This window comes from Pogona vitticeps, chromosome 10 (genome assembly GCF_051106095.1).
Source record: "Pogona vitticeps strain Pit_001003342236 chromosome 10, PviZW2.1, whole genome shotgun sequence".
In the NCBI taxonomy this organism is placed as follows: Eukaryota; Metazoa; Chordata; class Lepidosauria; order Squamata; family Agamidae; genus Pogona; species Pogona vitticeps.
Genome location: NC_135792.1, coordinates 21020123 through 21036974, shown reverse-complemented (window position 1 = coordinate 21036974; position 16852 = coordinate 21020123). Strand labels below are relative to the sequence as shown.

Sequence of the window (16852 nt, the reverse complement as noted above, 5' to 3'; positions counted from 1 at the left end):
CATCCTTTGATTTGTATTCTGCATTAAACAGGGAGTTGGATGTGATGGCCTTTATAGGCCCCTTCCAACTTCATGTTTTTATTCTAACGCTGTCTGAAACAGAACAGAAGAATTAGAAAGTCCCCATAAAACTAAGAGGTGTTTATCTCCACTGCAACAGGTAAAAGATGGACAATCACTCCAAAGAAGCAGAAGGAACTTCTCTTCAAAGCAGGAAAAGGTGGCTAATTAAATTGATAAATCATTTCCCCGACCTTTTTTAAATGCAAAAAATGGAGGAATCAACCAGGTGGAAGGACTTTGCTGATAATTTAGTGGCTGCTGGGTGAAAGCCAGCTTGGCGTTTGAAAGCTTTACTTTTATTATTTGCTACCAGATGATAAATTCACTCTGATTTCTCCTAAAGAGGGTGTGTTGGACCAAGCAAAGCCCTGCTTATGAGATACAGATGTAAATTCAATGTAAGGGATAAAAGGGTTCCACTTAAGTAAAAGAGATTAGATGAGATGCATCCTTAAACGGCTGTATTTGAGCACATGATGTTTACTGAAAAGAGAGTGAAAAATACATACCATGACAAATATAAGCCAGCTAAGGCAGGAATGAGATCATAGGAGGATTTTTCAAAGGTACATTTGCTCATCCATGCCTTGGTAGGATTATGTGCGCTCAACATGTTCATGTCATTTAAAGACTGCTTTTAAAATGCTTTCTAGAAAATCCAAGGCATTCAACCCTCAATGGGTTGAAGTCCAGAAACACTTTTGTATGGACAAACCAAAATCACTGTTCTTCACACAATCCAGCATGAGACATCTGAATCTCATTTCTCAGAACATGCCCCCTAATCATTGTGCAAAGACCTTCTATCCTCTAACTTCTGTGCCCCATAACAAATAATACCTAGTCCAAGAAGCAAACATATTTTCTGCAGCAGCAAATGAATAGATTCAGATTACAGTGGTGCCTCACATTGCGATGTTAATTCGTTCCAGCGAAATCGCTGTAGAACGAAAATGTCGTAATACGAAAATAAAAAGCCCATTGAAACGCATTGAAACCCCTTCAATGTGTTTCAATGGGCTGGAAACTCACTGTCCAGCAAAGATCTTCCATAGGGTGGCCATTTTCGGTGTCTGTGCAGCGAGGAATCCGTCCCAGAAAACAACGGGGAGCCATTTTATTTACCCGGTGGCCATTTTGAAACTGCTGATCAGCTGTAGGTAAATAGTTATTTTGCGAAGAATCGGTTCCTGAAGCAGGGAACCGATCATCGCAAAGCAAAAAACCCCTATTCAGACCATTGTTTTGCGATTGGAAAAGCGATTACAAAAACATTGTCATAATGTGGTTTCGTTGTAATGCGGGGCAATCGTAAAGCAGGGCACGACTGTACAAGAAAGGAGATTTTGACTAAATGTTAGGAAGAACTTCTGAGCCATGTGCACCACTATCCAAACAACCACCACCTCCCTTTGGTAAATTTGGGGCTGCTGTTTAACCTGTGAATAGGTATTTCTTCTCCTGGATTGTCCTTCTCACCTGGCAAATAGCCAGTGTCCCATTTTACACTGGTGTTCGAACACCGATAAAGGAATAGGAATGCAACTTGTACTGGATACTGTTTCACTGCCCTTGAAACCTCAGGTCTGCAACTTGGGTGTATTCCTGGATTCATCCCTGAGCCTGGATGTCCAGCTATTGTTGGTGGCCCAGAGTGCATCTGCACAGCTAAAACTGATGCACCAGCTCTGCCCGTTCCTTGAGATGTCTTGATTTCGCTACCTTGACACATACCTTCATTATATCCAGTTGAATACCCATCTCTTCCGGCAAATTTTTAATAACTGAGTCTCTGGTTGCTGGGCTTTACTTTTGTAAATTGCTTTTTAAAAAGTTTAACATGTTTTCATATACTGGATTTTAATTATTACAGTGTAATTGCTTTTTGATTTGTCATTTATTGTGGTTTTAATATTGTGACCTACATTGGGTCCTCTCACCAGGGAAAAGGGGGCATATAACTGATACAAAAAAAACCCTACTGCCAAAGCTAACAGATGACTTTACTCTGTCCTCTTAAAAGAGGTGTGAATGCTTATTGTGAAATACACAGCCATAGTTATTTTGGTAACACTACATTAACTGTGAGGCTTGGCACTGTCAAGCAGTACATGTGGATATATTGTCTTGTGACTGTTGTCCTCAGAAATAATAAATAGGATTTGTAAATCAAAAGAGAAGTTTATTTTAAGAACAAACACACAATGGAGCAAGAAGGTTCAGTTAACAGGTAAAAACAAACTCTATGAGCAGTGTTCAAGCTGTCATGTTCTTTATCATACATCCATAAGGTTTTACTTTACCTTTTGTGGATTTAAACACTTTCAGTCCTTTATATATATTGATAAAAGGATACTTGTTTTGACACAGGTTTCAACAAGACCAGGCTGTTATTTTCAGCTTCTTCAAAAAACAGCTGTTGTTCACCTCTAACTAATAGCATTAACCCTAACACATAGTTCTTATTGAATCCAGCTAACTTATAATTAACTGAAATCTCTATTTCACTCTCTCACACATCATTATATACATTTTTTCCAGGCAAGAATCTTACCAATGAATCAATTCCCAGTTCCATTCCTGAATATTCTTTCACATCTCTCAACTGCTGTAACTGTCAGCTAGTAATCTAAAAATCAGATATTTTTGACCATTTCTCCAATCATAGGTATGTCATTTAAACCAATGGGGGCTTCGTTTTTTAAAAAATTGTATCCCAAATAGCAGTAGCAAGAGTATACAGTATGCGTCATTATTGTACTTTCCATTTTGGCATGCCCTCTGTCATGTGGTCTTCAATTTTTAGCGGATTTTTTTTGGGCCATTCACTACAGGTTACTAATTTTATGGATATCTCTTGCATGTTTGCTTATCAACAATTAAGTAAACTCATGTTAGACTTTGTCAAAGGCTGTCAATAAATGAAATATACATATCCGCATTTATGACACAGAACCTTTGCCTAAGTACCTGTATGCAGAATCTGAATCCAAGGTGAAATCTGTGCCTCTTCACACTTCTTGCAAATTCTGCCATTTTTACTTCTAAGAAAACCTCAAGAAAATTCAGCAGCTCTGAATTCTTCATAGGTTTTTTCTATGCTTTTTTTAAAAAAATCTTCATTAGGGCACATATGTGTACAATATTGTTGTTTGTGCCATTTCCCTTTGGTTGGACAAGCATTAGTTGATCTCACTGTGGAGTGAAATTTGTAATGGCATCACTTTCTTATTTAGTTATTAAGACTGCAGCCCCACAATGGTGCTATATGTCATTACTGCCAAGTAAAATATAATATGCCTAGTATCTATGCCAACAAATTTAATGTACTCCAGCAATCTTGAGAATTCATCCTTCCATTTTGTTTACTGTACTGAGCCTCCAGTATAATAAGTTGTAGCACTAATGGCTAGATACATAGTTATTTCAACAAGGATCCATAGGAAATTGGCAGTCTAAAGTAAGAGACATGGTAGGAAGCTAACGCTCTAAAGAAAGTCCATTGAAAGCTGACAATCTAACAAATCTGTTGACTTGCACGGAAAAGAAATTGCCCTAATGATGTAATCAGAAACAAAGGAATTGTTCACCTGACCCAGAAATGGGGAGATAAACGAAACAAAGAAATAGATACACAGGTGGTTTAGGGTATATATTATTTTAACTATGAAATCAAAATTAGCAGAAAAAGAAAAGGGACTGTTTACTTAAGAAAGTTCAGTTTGGCTGTTGTTTAACTTTCTTTTGCCCTGAGCGATGTTTTGTTCTTCCAAATAGATCTGGCAGATCTTAGTCATAGAGTCTGTGGTTTCTGAATGTACAAAGCAGTAAATTTTATAACTCTGTGCCCTGTGGTTAAAAGCTGCCGAGTGTTGTGTCTGAAGTCAGGTGGTTGGTGAGTTTAAGGTAGGCATTAAGGACCTGGAAATGTTTAAGGAGAATTTTTTTCCCCCAGCTGTAAATTTGGGAGCAAATGTCAGTTGGCCAGAGTATTTCTGGAAAGTATCCAGTGAAGAAGACTGAAGCAGATTTGTAGGTTTAATAACATGATGACGTTCGCCAGCGGTAGATCGAGGATTGCTGTGGAAAAGCTTCTTTTCAAGCGAATGTTTGACACTATTGTCAGAAGAGATAATATTTAATATTCTGAGAGTTCTTGTCACTTTGGGGATGAGAATGACACCTTGGCAATAGCTCTGCCTTCATAATGGAAAATAAATATTATGCTATATTTTGGATGTAACTCAAAGTCAATTCAAGTTTCTTACATTGCACTATGCTCTACTGTTTGGCAAGACACCAATTTTGTGGTGATGGCGAGGCCTCTGGGAGTAACTGCCTGAGGTATATAGATTCTCCATCAGCCATTGATGATTTATTGCTCCATAGAAAAGAATTAGGTGTCTTTCCTTTTAAAAAAACCCACTGAAGGCTATTGAGAATCATCTCTGGCTGGCACTGCTTGACCTATGAAGATCATAGAAAGCATTTTGACATATCATGGAATGACTATGACTGTGAACGATTATGTAGAGGAAACATGGCGCCAGGAAGGGACGGTCTCGTGTTTGTGGGAACCATCAGCAAAGAGATTCTACATAAATATCCCAGCAAGATTGTTTATCAGTGATGGCAGATGGTGGAATATGGATCCTGTCCCTTCAGTTTCCCAGAGTCCCAGTTTTGGAGACCTTGTGAAAAATTATGCCATTGATGACCTTCTCCTTGACAGAAACTGCAGTGAAATAATTGTTGTGGAGTTTCAAATTTCTCATAAAATTCTTTAGGCTACACAGTAGAAATACAGAGATTCACAGAGAAGAATAGCTCAGGTTCCCCAGATTATTCTCCTTTCTCATTAACTGGTAATTAAGGTCCCGATAACTCACTCTAAGATGTCCAAAGGAGAAAGAATAGAGTGTTTCATTACTGTTGTGAACAGACCAACAGCAAACAGACTTTGACTTGCAGCAGACTAAAGAGAGGGAAAGGAACACTCAACAGAGAGGCGGGGCTCTCTTTGAATTCATAGGCAGGAGGGAATGATTGGTGAGTGCTGGATAAATTGACAGATACCCCAGCCAAGAAAAGTCCCTCCCAGTCACCCTAACCATAGGCAGCATGTGTGGTTATAAAAATTCCAGCAATGATGTCTGATATCTGTGAATGACTGATTTTAGAATCAGCATGGGCAAACTACATGGTTATAGAGTAGCACCAGAAGGGTAGGATAAACTCCTTCTGAGTATACTTAAGAAAATCTGAGAAGATCCCCAGTGGTCAAAATTCATTTGGTGACATAGAATTATTGCAGTTTATGGTTTATGATGTACGGTTGGATTTTCTTATTGCTACCATTATCATTTTTCTCCACACGTTTCTCTCACAAATCTATATGATATATACAAGTTTATTTTCAATGCAGGTGCATGCCAAAGAGAAACTGGTTGTGCCTCCAGCACCTTAAAAATATCATAAATTGTTTCATATTTACCTAATATTGGGTGTTTATCAGCCCTAGGTCATGCAATAAAGCAGAAAGCCAAGCTCTTATTTTTGGGGAAGGATGCATATTCCTGGAGTCAGTTGTATATTTCTAGCTTTGATCTCTATCAGAAGTCTTGGATTGAAATCTAATCTAACTAATAGGATTGGAAAATAAATTGCCCCCTGTTATATCTTTTCTCCCATCAAATACATTTTCTATAAAGTATCATATCTTTTGTCTGTTTCATGTTATTGGCATGGAATTTATGTCAACTTTTGTTGATGTTTCTCATTGCCATGGCTGGTGGCTTCTCACTCTCTGTTCTATGCTTTCTAATTTCTGTTTAATTCATAAACAGCTAAATACCTTTCTGGTCTTAAAAATAATTGAGTGGACTTTTGAAAAAAAAATTAAGCCATGTTGGTGATTTTTCACTAGCTTTTCTCTTCACTAGTCCTGCAATAAAACTTGCATCTCTCCCTAGATTTAATCAAGGTAACATTTGGTTCATATTGGCAAACCCCCATAGAGTATTTCCTTAATGTCCACTGAGATAGTTTTAAAGTACATAGAGTTCACACTTCCATAGGTTGATGATCTTATGGGGAGGTAAATTTAATCACAGGTTGCTGTGGAGTAGCATGTGGGGTTTGACAGCTAATTCCACATGTTTTCTGACTAATGTATTTGTTTTCTGCTGAACATTTATGAAATGTGGTTTGTTAAAGACTGTAATGTGACAATTCTTGGGAAGTAAAATTATATTGTAAATCGAATAGTACAAGCATTTGTATTAGAGAAATCAGTCCTGCTGAATTATGCTGTTAACTGGCCTCATCAACACCTTCTAAAACCATGCATGAATTAGAATTCAGTTATCCAGTGGTTTTTACATTCTAGACTGCATTAGAATGTATATTAATATCAAAAGACAACTGAATGTATTTATCGGTGTGTTAATCATCATCATCTTAGAATCTTAGAACTATAGAGTTGGAAGAGACCCTATGGATCATTGAGTCCAGCCCCCGTTTAGGAGGCTGGACTCCATGGGAGTTTGATTGGGGAATCGAACTCCCAACCTTCAGCTCCACTGCCAGAGACCTAAACCACCGAACTATCCAGCAGTTCTGGATGTGAACGTGTCAAGGAGTAGGAAAATACATCGGCTCTTCCCTAGTTTGCATTTAAACTTGAATTATTTGCTAGGCTTCATCTACCTAGTTTTATTCATTCTATCTTCTAAATGCACAATCTAAAATTATTGGAATTCTCTTTAATGGGATGGAAGGGAATGTTCCTCCATCCGCATGGTGTGGCCTGGGTTTCTTCTTATCCAAGCTGAAAGAGAAACATTTTCTCCCTTCCTGTCCCCACCCAATAAATTTAGAACTGTGGAAAATTAAATGGTCCATGATGGAAAAGAAAGAGATGTTGACATGTGCAAAAATGAAATGTCATTTAGAGTGGACAGTGTGCAGGGCTTATAAACTGGGAGGCCTGAGTTTCTTTCTTTATTACATGGATCTCCAACCTTTCCTTTAGGGAGCTCTGGCAATATGGTGGGTTATCTCTTTTTTATCCTCACACAATCTCTGTGAAAAAAGGTTAAACAGAGGTCTTGTCATTAAATGAGGTTATAAAGCCAAGGCTGGCTTCAGGCAGGAATGCTGAGAGAAATGGTTTTCAGGATTTGTGCTTTTCTCAGGCAGAATGAGGCCTGAAGCAGCAAATGGTGGGGTGGGATCACAAAATCCTAGAATAATGGAGTTAGAAGGGGCCTATACGGCCATGGAGTCCAACCCCCTGCTTAATGCAAGAATCCAAATCAAAGCAGATCTGACAGATGGTTGTCTGACTTTCCCTTGAATGCATCCAGTGTTGGAGCATTCACTACCTTACAAAGTACAGTATTGCCTCGCATAATGAGTGCACTGTTTAACGCCGAAGTCGCACAGCGATCCGTTTTTTGGAATTGCTAATGCGATCGCATTGCGATGATTTAATAGGGCAAAAATTGCTTTGCGACAATTGGTAAGCGTTTCGCTTACCGATTTTCGCATAGCGATTTTTTAAAATCAGCTGTTTGGCGGTTCCAAAATGGCCGCCGGACGCCCAAAAATGGTCACACGCAGCATTTTTGTGCCCTGCCCTCGCTTACCAAGGGTGCAAAAATGGCGGCCGGATGGGGAAACTTCGCTTAACGGTGAGTTTAGAAGCCATAGGAACGCATTAAATGAAGTTTAATGCGTTCCTATGGCATTTTCCGTTCCGTATAGCGATGTTTCCCCATAGCGACGGTTAATCCATGGTTGGATGGAGAAGCAGAATGAACAGCCCATGGCCATTCCCATCTATTGTAGAACATCACTGTGTATACTATAGAACATCACCAGTGCCCTGTAAAACAAGGGCCAGATCCAACTGTAGCATTCCACGCATATGCACAGGAGATGTGTGTATATTCGTGTGTTTTTAAATTATGGGGTTATCCCAGGTAGCCCACTGCACAGAAGAAGTTCCTGTGTGCAGTACTTTGCCTTTTACTTCAGTGGGAATCCTATCTGTACTATAAAACAAACTTTACTGGAGATACCAGGAATCTTGATAAGTCTTTGGGTCTGAGTTCCAAATCCAAGTCCGAGTCTTTGGTATGAAGTCCCAAGCCTCAAGTCTGAGTCCCTATTAAAAGCAAGGTATTACCCAGAAAAAAGGAAGGGTGGGTGGTTTTCCTGTCATGAGCTGAGTCCAAGTAATTGAAAAAACAAGGGAAAAAAAAACCCAAGTTGAGTCTGAATAAAGTAACCAGAGCAACTTAAGTCTTATTTGACAGCGAGTTCCATGACTTGAATTTTCCTCTCTGGGAGGTACACATGGGAGAGGAATATCAGGCAGAATGCAAAGAAGCAAAACAACACAAAATAACAAAAAAGACAAAAACATGTGGCACCTAAAGACTAACTATTTGTTATGAGTTCAGCCAAAAAAGGCATGTAATCAGAGGGGTTAATTATCAACTGAGGAAAATGCTGGGCAATTAGTATCACAGACTACTGAATCACCGCCAGATTCTCCTCCCCCACTAGCAGAGTGAGAGATAAGCATCGACAGAGACTCACAACATGGAGGACTGAGACTCACATGCATGCTTCTCACAGGAACATCAGGTTGACCAGCCCAGAGTTTTAACAGGATGGAATGCTTCTAGGAATTAGATGATTGTTGCTGCTATATAATTTGTACTCAGTGACTTGGAAGCTTGTGGAAGCAACAAGTCAATTCTCTGGCTTGCACTCACACTCCTGCTTTTCTTGAACCTTGCTCTCTTGACCCTTGGCTTTTGGACTCTGACTTCTGACTATGGTTTGTGTTTTGGCTTTGACAATTTGGCATCTGTTTTGTATCTCCTGGACTTCTGACCTTGGACTGGCATATTGGACTTTCGCCTGCTGAATTCCCTGGGAATGTGACACTATTGTATTTTAATGGGAGCTTTCATGGACATGTCCACTTCATTGGACATATGAAAACAAAATGGGGGAAGAAGGTTTTCAAACCCACCAAATTCACATCCACCTCTTTTGGTACACTGCTTGAAAAAAAACCCACCTACAAGCTATTTGAGGTTTAAAACATGGTGCATGTCAGTGCTGATTGCAGCTGTGGTTTTAATTTGCTAAAATTGCACTGGTATATATGACAATTAGCATTTCCTAATGTACTTATTGCCAGGATGTTTACATAATCAGCACTCCAAAGATATACTGCCAATGGTAAAAATGTTATTGTTATTTCACGCTATCTCATTTCATTCTAATTTACTCACAAGCATGTACACTGAGCACATAAGCCTATGGCTTAAATTGTGTACTCCAAATGTCAGAGGAAGTGGACTGTAATGCTGAAAAACACACAACAGGAGACTAATTTTAAGATTGTAAGGACATTTAAAAAAACCTATTTGTGTTTTAGCTTTGAAGAATGATGTAAAATGAGCACACCCTGGTGGCCGCTAGTAGCATTTACTAGACTTTCACAGATTTTTAAAAGGACCGACAGAAAGAAATGTAGTTTGAAAGGAGGTGGGAAAGGGTGGATTAACATATACCTCAGACTTCAATGAAGAAAGAAATCCTTTACAGGTGAACAGTGGATCTTTTCATGTCCATTAATCTCTATATGAGAATCTCCTCCCTATAAATAAAGATGACTTTTGGAGTATCTAGAATTTCAAGAAGTGTCTGTTCAATGATCAGATTAGGATATGATATCTTTAATAGTTTAGTTCATTTGTTTCTCAATTGATCATGATGTTTTCTCTCCACACTACTAGCTTCTGTTGCAAGGTAAAAACCCGGGCATTGCCTGGCAGTACACCTTCTCAAAGGCGATCAACGAGAACAAAATTTCCACACAAAGACACAGCTACTCGTGGGTGACAGTGCAGTCTGAATGTTCAGTCACATGCGGTGGAGGTGAGTAACCTATTCACAAAATCTGGATTCCAGACACATTTCTAACTATCACAAAATGTGATTTTCAACTTTTTTGTCCTTACTTCAAGTGAAACATTTTCTGCAGGATTGTCATCATGACAGGAATATTTTTCTACTTGGAAGCAAGTCCCGTTGAATGCATCTGGATTTACTTCTGAGTAGACATGCCTCTTATTAGTTAATAAAGATGTGCTTGGATTGCTGGTTGAATTTGTTAATTGATTTATTGCCTATTTAGTATTTTTGCTACTGATCCTCCATGCTGTATGTAGTATTCCGTTATTTGTTTGGTTTATTTAAGATGCAGAGGGGGAAGTGCATTTGCAAGGAAGAATCAACAGGAAAACAACAGGAGTTTCCCCTGCAAATATCTTTTCAAATCAGAACAACAACATGGGAAGCAGTGGAATGAAGGAAAGAATAAAACTCTGAGCATTACCTTGCTTACAGAAAGGGATACTTTTGTTCCATATAAGAAATTTTCTATTGCCCTGTAACTGCTTTCAGATAATTTTTACAACTTTGAAATCGGTTTTGATATCTTAGAATCCAGTAGCTTTAAAAACCCACAAAATCCTGAACTAATGTTTTTTTTCTTTTCCTTTTCATAGTCAGTTCAAAGATTTCAGTTTAGTCATGTGCACTTTGCAGTTAGAGTCCACAATGCATTTATTCGTTACATCTCAAACACTGGAATTTAAGCACCAACATGAATGTCTGTAGATGAGTGTTGGATAGGGAGGCTTGCCCCTGGATCCTAAATTCATATATCACTTGGAAGTGCACCAACAAATAAACCACATTGTAGTGTCATGTACTAAATGTGTAGATTCTGCTCATTATGCAGCTTTGCCTACACTCCCAATTCCTACAGATAATTCTTGCCATCGAAAGCAGATAGTTATATGAATTGGTTGAGAGTGATGAATGTATAGAGAGGCAGATGTTGGCTCCACCATTGTCTTTTCCATGAACTTTGTGCAGACTGCTAATCTCAGGCTTCCTTCCTTCCTCTCCTTCTAAGTTTATGTACTTCATTGCTCCTCTTCCTCCCTCTCCCTCTTTCTCTCGTTCTCTCTCCCTTTCCCCCTCTCTCTCCTTTTTAACCATTGAGAGGCAGCAACCTGTGGGTTTTCCATAATGGCTGTCTGAACAGCCGTTACGCCAAATCTTTCTCTAGAGATCTGTAATTAACTTTAGATAACTCCCCCCCCCTGCACTGTCTCAAAATAGATTAACTGAGATAATGAAAGTGGTGAGGGGATAATAAATCTCATAATCCCTCATCATTTCTTCTTCTTCTTCTTCTTCTTCTTCTTCTTCTTCTTCTTCTTCTTCTTCTTCTTCTTCTTCTTCTTCTTCTTCTTCTTCTTCTTCTCCTCCTCCTCCTCCTCCTCCTCCTCCTCCTCCTCCTCCTCCTCCTCCTCCTCCTCCTCCTCCTGTGGAATGATTTCTAGAATGATGGCTTCTGTTGAACAGGCACAAGTTCAGCACCAGTTCTCAGCACTGTGCTGTTCTAAATTTCACATAAGCTTACCACTAACATTAGCTGCTAGATTAGCATCATAGTTAAGGTTAAAACAACAGCATGGTGTATAAACCAGTATTCCATTCACTTTCTCTCTCCCCCCCCCATATGCCATGTAGTATTGTGTGCTTTGTTTACTGTTGCAAAGATGCCATTCAAAGAAACAGATAATTCAATAACAGAAAAATAGACCTCTCTTAAAATAGTAACCCTTTGTAGAAAGGCTTAAATTTGGCTGGGTTCAAGTCTTTGGTGGTGAAGCCTTTGGTGGTAGGGGCCATGCTTTGATGTCTCTGCAATGGCTTCAGAATTATGGCCTATCAGTTACTAGGCTTGCTTTAACATCTTTTCCTCTACCATCCCTTAGCATTGAATGGTTAACCATCTAAACTTATGTATCAGCAATTTAGATCTTTGTCATTAGGCTAGTATTTCTGGACTGGTATCTGCCATGATTTCAAACCCGTATTCTTTGCTGCCATGGCACACGCAATGCAATATGGCCCCTCCAACGTTCAAACTGATCTGTATAGTTTGGATGTGGGTGATGCTCATCTGATTTCGATGCTATAAAGAGCAAAACCAAACCAGAACTCATCTTAAATACCTTCTCTCTACAGACTCCACAAGTTTCCTGCACTTCCAAGCACAACAGACAGTGACACTGATAATTTTGATTAATGCCCCTTACTTATCCCCATAGCTCACACTTTCAGTTTTATGCTACATTTTCTTTTTCAGCCAGTTCCCTATATAGTTGCTTGAATTAATTAATGGTTACTGTTTTTATTCAGTGCTTGCTACCCATTGTCTTTCTTTCCTCTTGGATATCCTCTTTGACTTTTTCCTACCTTTGCTTGCCACTTTAGCGCTGAATTTTCCTAGAGCTTCACATTTCCTTTCACACTGTCCTATAATTTCCATCACTGCATTCCTTCTACCATCCAGTTCTTGTGTCATTCTTCTTATTCACCGTCTTCTTCTTTCCACCTCTCTTTGCATTCCTGATTCTTGTCTCTCTAAAAGTTGTGAATTCATTCTGAATCAATGTCCATTCTGAATCAATCAATTTCATTCCCCTCTTTTCTACGGCCCATTTACTTCTCTTTGGCTTATCATCTGTGGAAAAGCTACAATATTTTATTATTTAGTAGTGATAGCTTCCCTCTACTGCAGTTCAATATGACAGAGCATTTATTTATTTATTTATTTATTTATTTATTTATTTATTTATTTATTTATTTATTTATTTATTTATTTATTTATTTATTTATTCATTCATTCATTCATTCATTCATTCATTCATTCATTTATTCATTCATTCATTCATCAATTTATTTATCAATTTATTTATCAGAACATTTATTTATTTATTTATTTATTTATTTATTTATTTATTTATTTATTTATTTATTTATTTATTTATTTATTTATATCCCGCCTATCTGGTCGGTTAAAACCACTCTAGGCGGCTTAATCCACTCTAGCATGGATTAATAAGTGCTACAGAACTGAGTGCTCCACCAACACACTCCTGGACTTAAGAGGGCCTGCACACAATCTCCTAGCTCATACTCCCAAAATGCTTTTTGCTTTACAAATCTTTTAATAAATTTGAAGTAGTTTCTTCATGCATTTCCATTTTTAAAAAAAAGACAAATTGTGTCTGGGAGGAGAGATGGTGGCAAGTAAGACCTCAGACACAGTAAAATACTCTTCTATGTCCCTAGAGGCCCAGAGAGGACTTCTTAAGGTCTGTGAAGATTCTCAGTCATCCAGGTGAGATTATCTAGAAGTTGGGTCATGGCAACTGGACTTCTTTCTGATTAGGCTGAAACGTTTTACTACTCATCCACGTAGCTTCTTCAGTCTGAGGAGAGTTGGTAGGAGAACCCTGATATATCCTCCACATTAATGACTGTTAACGACCCATGACAACGGGTAGAGAAGGACCGCAGAGGTGGGATTTTCTCTCCCCTCCCCCATCCATCATCCATCTAATGAGCATATTCAGACCAGCAGGAAGTGAAACAAACATGGGGGATATATCAAGGCTCTCCTACCAACTCTCCTCAGACTGAAAAAGCTACATGGATGAGAAGCAAAACATTTCAACCTAATCAGAAAGAAGTCTAGTTGCCGATAAGGGGACTTCTTGTGCCATTTAAGGCAAACTTAAAATGGTGTGGTGTTGTGACCAGGATTATAGCAGTGTGTGTGAGGGGACCGTGGGCCACATTTGGATCTCTGCAGGTGCCCGATTGGCCACACTTTGTTGACTCTATCTATGAAGCAACTTCCCCCATCTGGGTGCCCTTCAAATGTTTTAGGCTTTAACATTGTCATAGTGGGTGAGGTTGGTAGCAGTTATACTCCAAAATATCTGGACAACCTAAGGTTGAAGAAGTTGCTGTGAGACATTTCTTTACTTGAAGGTATTAATCAATGTACAGGTACTTGAAAACATTAATTAATGGTTTGATATCCTTGAATCCCTCTTAAAATTGGTGTTTACTATTGAAAATCCAATTGCATTAAAAATAGTTCCCCAAAGTACCTCAGGAAATTGTCTGCAGGTTACTGAAAATCATGCTTTAAAGTTAACCTAAGTATTTCTCAGAGGAAACAAGGGTGTTCAAGATATTCTGAGACCCAAAGCAGAACATGCTTTAAAAGTACTAAGAATAGTTAAGGCTAACTAGTAGCCTACCCATCATCTGTTACTGAATTCCTTGAGACAAACATAGTTGTTATGTCTATTGCTCTTTAATATCTGAAGCCTTGAGAATCTCTCTCTCTTTAGGGTTGTAAGGGTGTCTCTTCCTCAGGTATGGAAGTCCAAACATGGCTCTTGACTAATTCAATGAACTTCTTGACTAATTGTGACCTTGTGGGCAATGTGTTTTTACCTTTCAGAAATAATTATTTTCTTTCTCAGATTCCTCATTTGAATCATGGTTTGCTTTGTTTTCTCTTGGTTTTTTCCACAGGGCACTTGATAGCAAAAGCTGTATGTTTACAAGATCATCGTACCCGGGTCAATTCCTCTCTCTGTGGCCCAAGGACAAAACCCTTGATGGAGACGAAGATATGCAATGCAGATCCTTGCCCAGCCTAGTAAGTGTCACAACTTCATATTCTCTATTTCTTTCTTTCTTTTCTTTGTGTTCAGAAAGCTTAAATGCCTGATGTGCAGAGATGAGGAGTGGAGCTAGTAGGAGGAGTCTATGTGCAAAAGCTTTCAAGATGATCAAGGCAGTCAACCTTGAGCTTGCTTATGCCACCCACCTGGGTAGATCCCACTCAAGGCTGTTCAGAAATCACTAGCCTCTTTGAATTTCTTGTCTCAGGTATGGGAAAGAGCCAGAGAATGGTGTCCCCTCCCCCACCTCTTAACATCTCTGTAATTTTGGCAAAATTACATCTCTGCAGAGTTACTGTCTTCCTTTCCATTTGTGAAGCAAAGTACACATACCGTGAGCACTGGAAGACTGGTCACTTGATTAACGATGCAAATAATCTATATGATGCTTCTATTTTTGAAAAATATCCCATGCAACCAGGGTGCAGTTGTGACAGTTTAGTCCCAGATGAGCAATTTACACACTATAAATTAATATGTGCATTTTACACAATTTGCATAGAGGTATTTCTTCAAATGTAAGGGACGTGGTGGCGCTGCAGGTTAAACCGCAGAAGACTCTGTGCTGCAAGGTCAGAAGACCAGCAGTCATAAGATCGAATCTATGGGACGGAGTGAGCTCCTGTCGCTTGTCCCAGCTCCTGCCAACCTAGCAGTTCAAAAACATGTAAAAATGCAAGTATATAGATAGGGACCACCACGGTTGGAACATAACGGCGTTCTGTGTCTAGTCGCACTGGCCACATGACCACGGAAACTGTCTTCGGACAAACACTGGCTCTATGCCTTGGGAACGGGGATGACCACCGACCCCTAGAGTCGGACACAACTAGACTGAATGTCAAGGGGAACCTTTACCTATTTCTTCAAATGCATCAAAGCACCAAAAATATCTTGTAGATGAGGAAGAAAAAATATTTTTAATTGCGTGCACGAATATGATTGATTGATTGATTGATTGATTGATTGATTGATTGATTGATTGATTGATTGATTGATTGATTGATTGATTGATTGATTGATTGATTGATTGATTGATTGATTGATATGACTTGAGTTCTCTACCACGCATCTCGCCAAAGGCCATTCTGTGAAGACTTTGGCCAGATGACTATGGCTCTCTTCCTTTCCAAAATAAAAGAATGGATGAAGTGTCTCCGTTGGTTTTCATGGGGGTATTTTAACATCTTCTTGAAAGGCAACTGACTACTGGTGGGAAACAAAAGAGGGTGATGTTTAAACAGGGGCTGTTTAAGCCAACTGTTTCTTCCCCTAAACCCTGTCGAACTGGCATAATCCTAATTCAAATTATTTCTGCGTCTCAAACACCTTAAACAGATGGATAATAACTGTATTTTCTGCGGTTTGTTTTTTTTAAAGTATACAGTGTAAAAGCAGTAGGACATTTTACATATCCTCACACAGCTCTCCAACAGAGTAGAATTTTAGAGAACTGTGTCTCTGCATATGCTTCTGTGTATGTATGTTTGTCTAAATCTAGCTATATTTACATAATTATATAGCTGCATAGGCACACACACACATGTCTAGCATAAACCCCTAGACAATATTATGGCGGAACCGTAAGGAGGCAGAGATAATGCTTAATTGGGGTGACAGATCATGTGAGAGCTTCAGAATTTTTATTGTCTTGCCTGAAGCCACCCCATTGTCTGCAAACTTATTTGAAGTAATTTCCCTAGCCAAATAATCTATTTGCATGTGATTAATCTTCTGCCAGATGTTTATTTCTGTACCCATGGGCTCTGATCCCTGCAGACAGAACAGCCTTCTATTACATTTCCTGCAGTTTTCCCTGGGTTGTTTGTATTTGCCTTTTAATTGTGGTTGGCAACTCCTTAAACATAGTGTTTATTTTAATCGGTGGAAAAGCCACACAAGTAGCTATCAAGGCATGCCTCTGCCATTATTGGAAACTGTGTGCACTTTAAAACTGGGTGTGTGGATACAAAATGCTGCATTTGCAGACATGTGACTCCCTGCAACCAAAACCCTTTCATGACTGTCCAAAGTCCCAGTCGTGTAGAGAATCTTCCACAAATAGGGGTAGCTCCGCCCACCCCTGGAGACCTTTGCTGAGCACATTTCTGAAAAATGGCATTAGGGATGGGCTC

The 16852-nt window shown here is 39.1% G+C and overlaps 1 protein-coding gene across 2 annotated transcripts in view; it reads left to right on the top strand.

Moving 5' to 3' along the window:
- ADAMTS18 (ADAM metallopeptidase with thrombospondin type 1 motif 18) overlaps positions 1–16852 on the top strand; it is a 121053-nt gene that overhangs the window by 84354 nt on the left and 19847 nt on the right. For both annotated transcript variants that reach the window (XM_072980461.2, XM_020815279.3), the window contains 2 exons: positions 9885–10026; positions 14566–14692. In XM_072980461.2, the coding sequence (XP_072836562.2) occupies positions 9885–10026; positions 14566–14692 (269 nt within the window). The remainder of the gene's footprint in view (positions 1–9884; positions 10027–14565; positions 14693–16852) is intronic.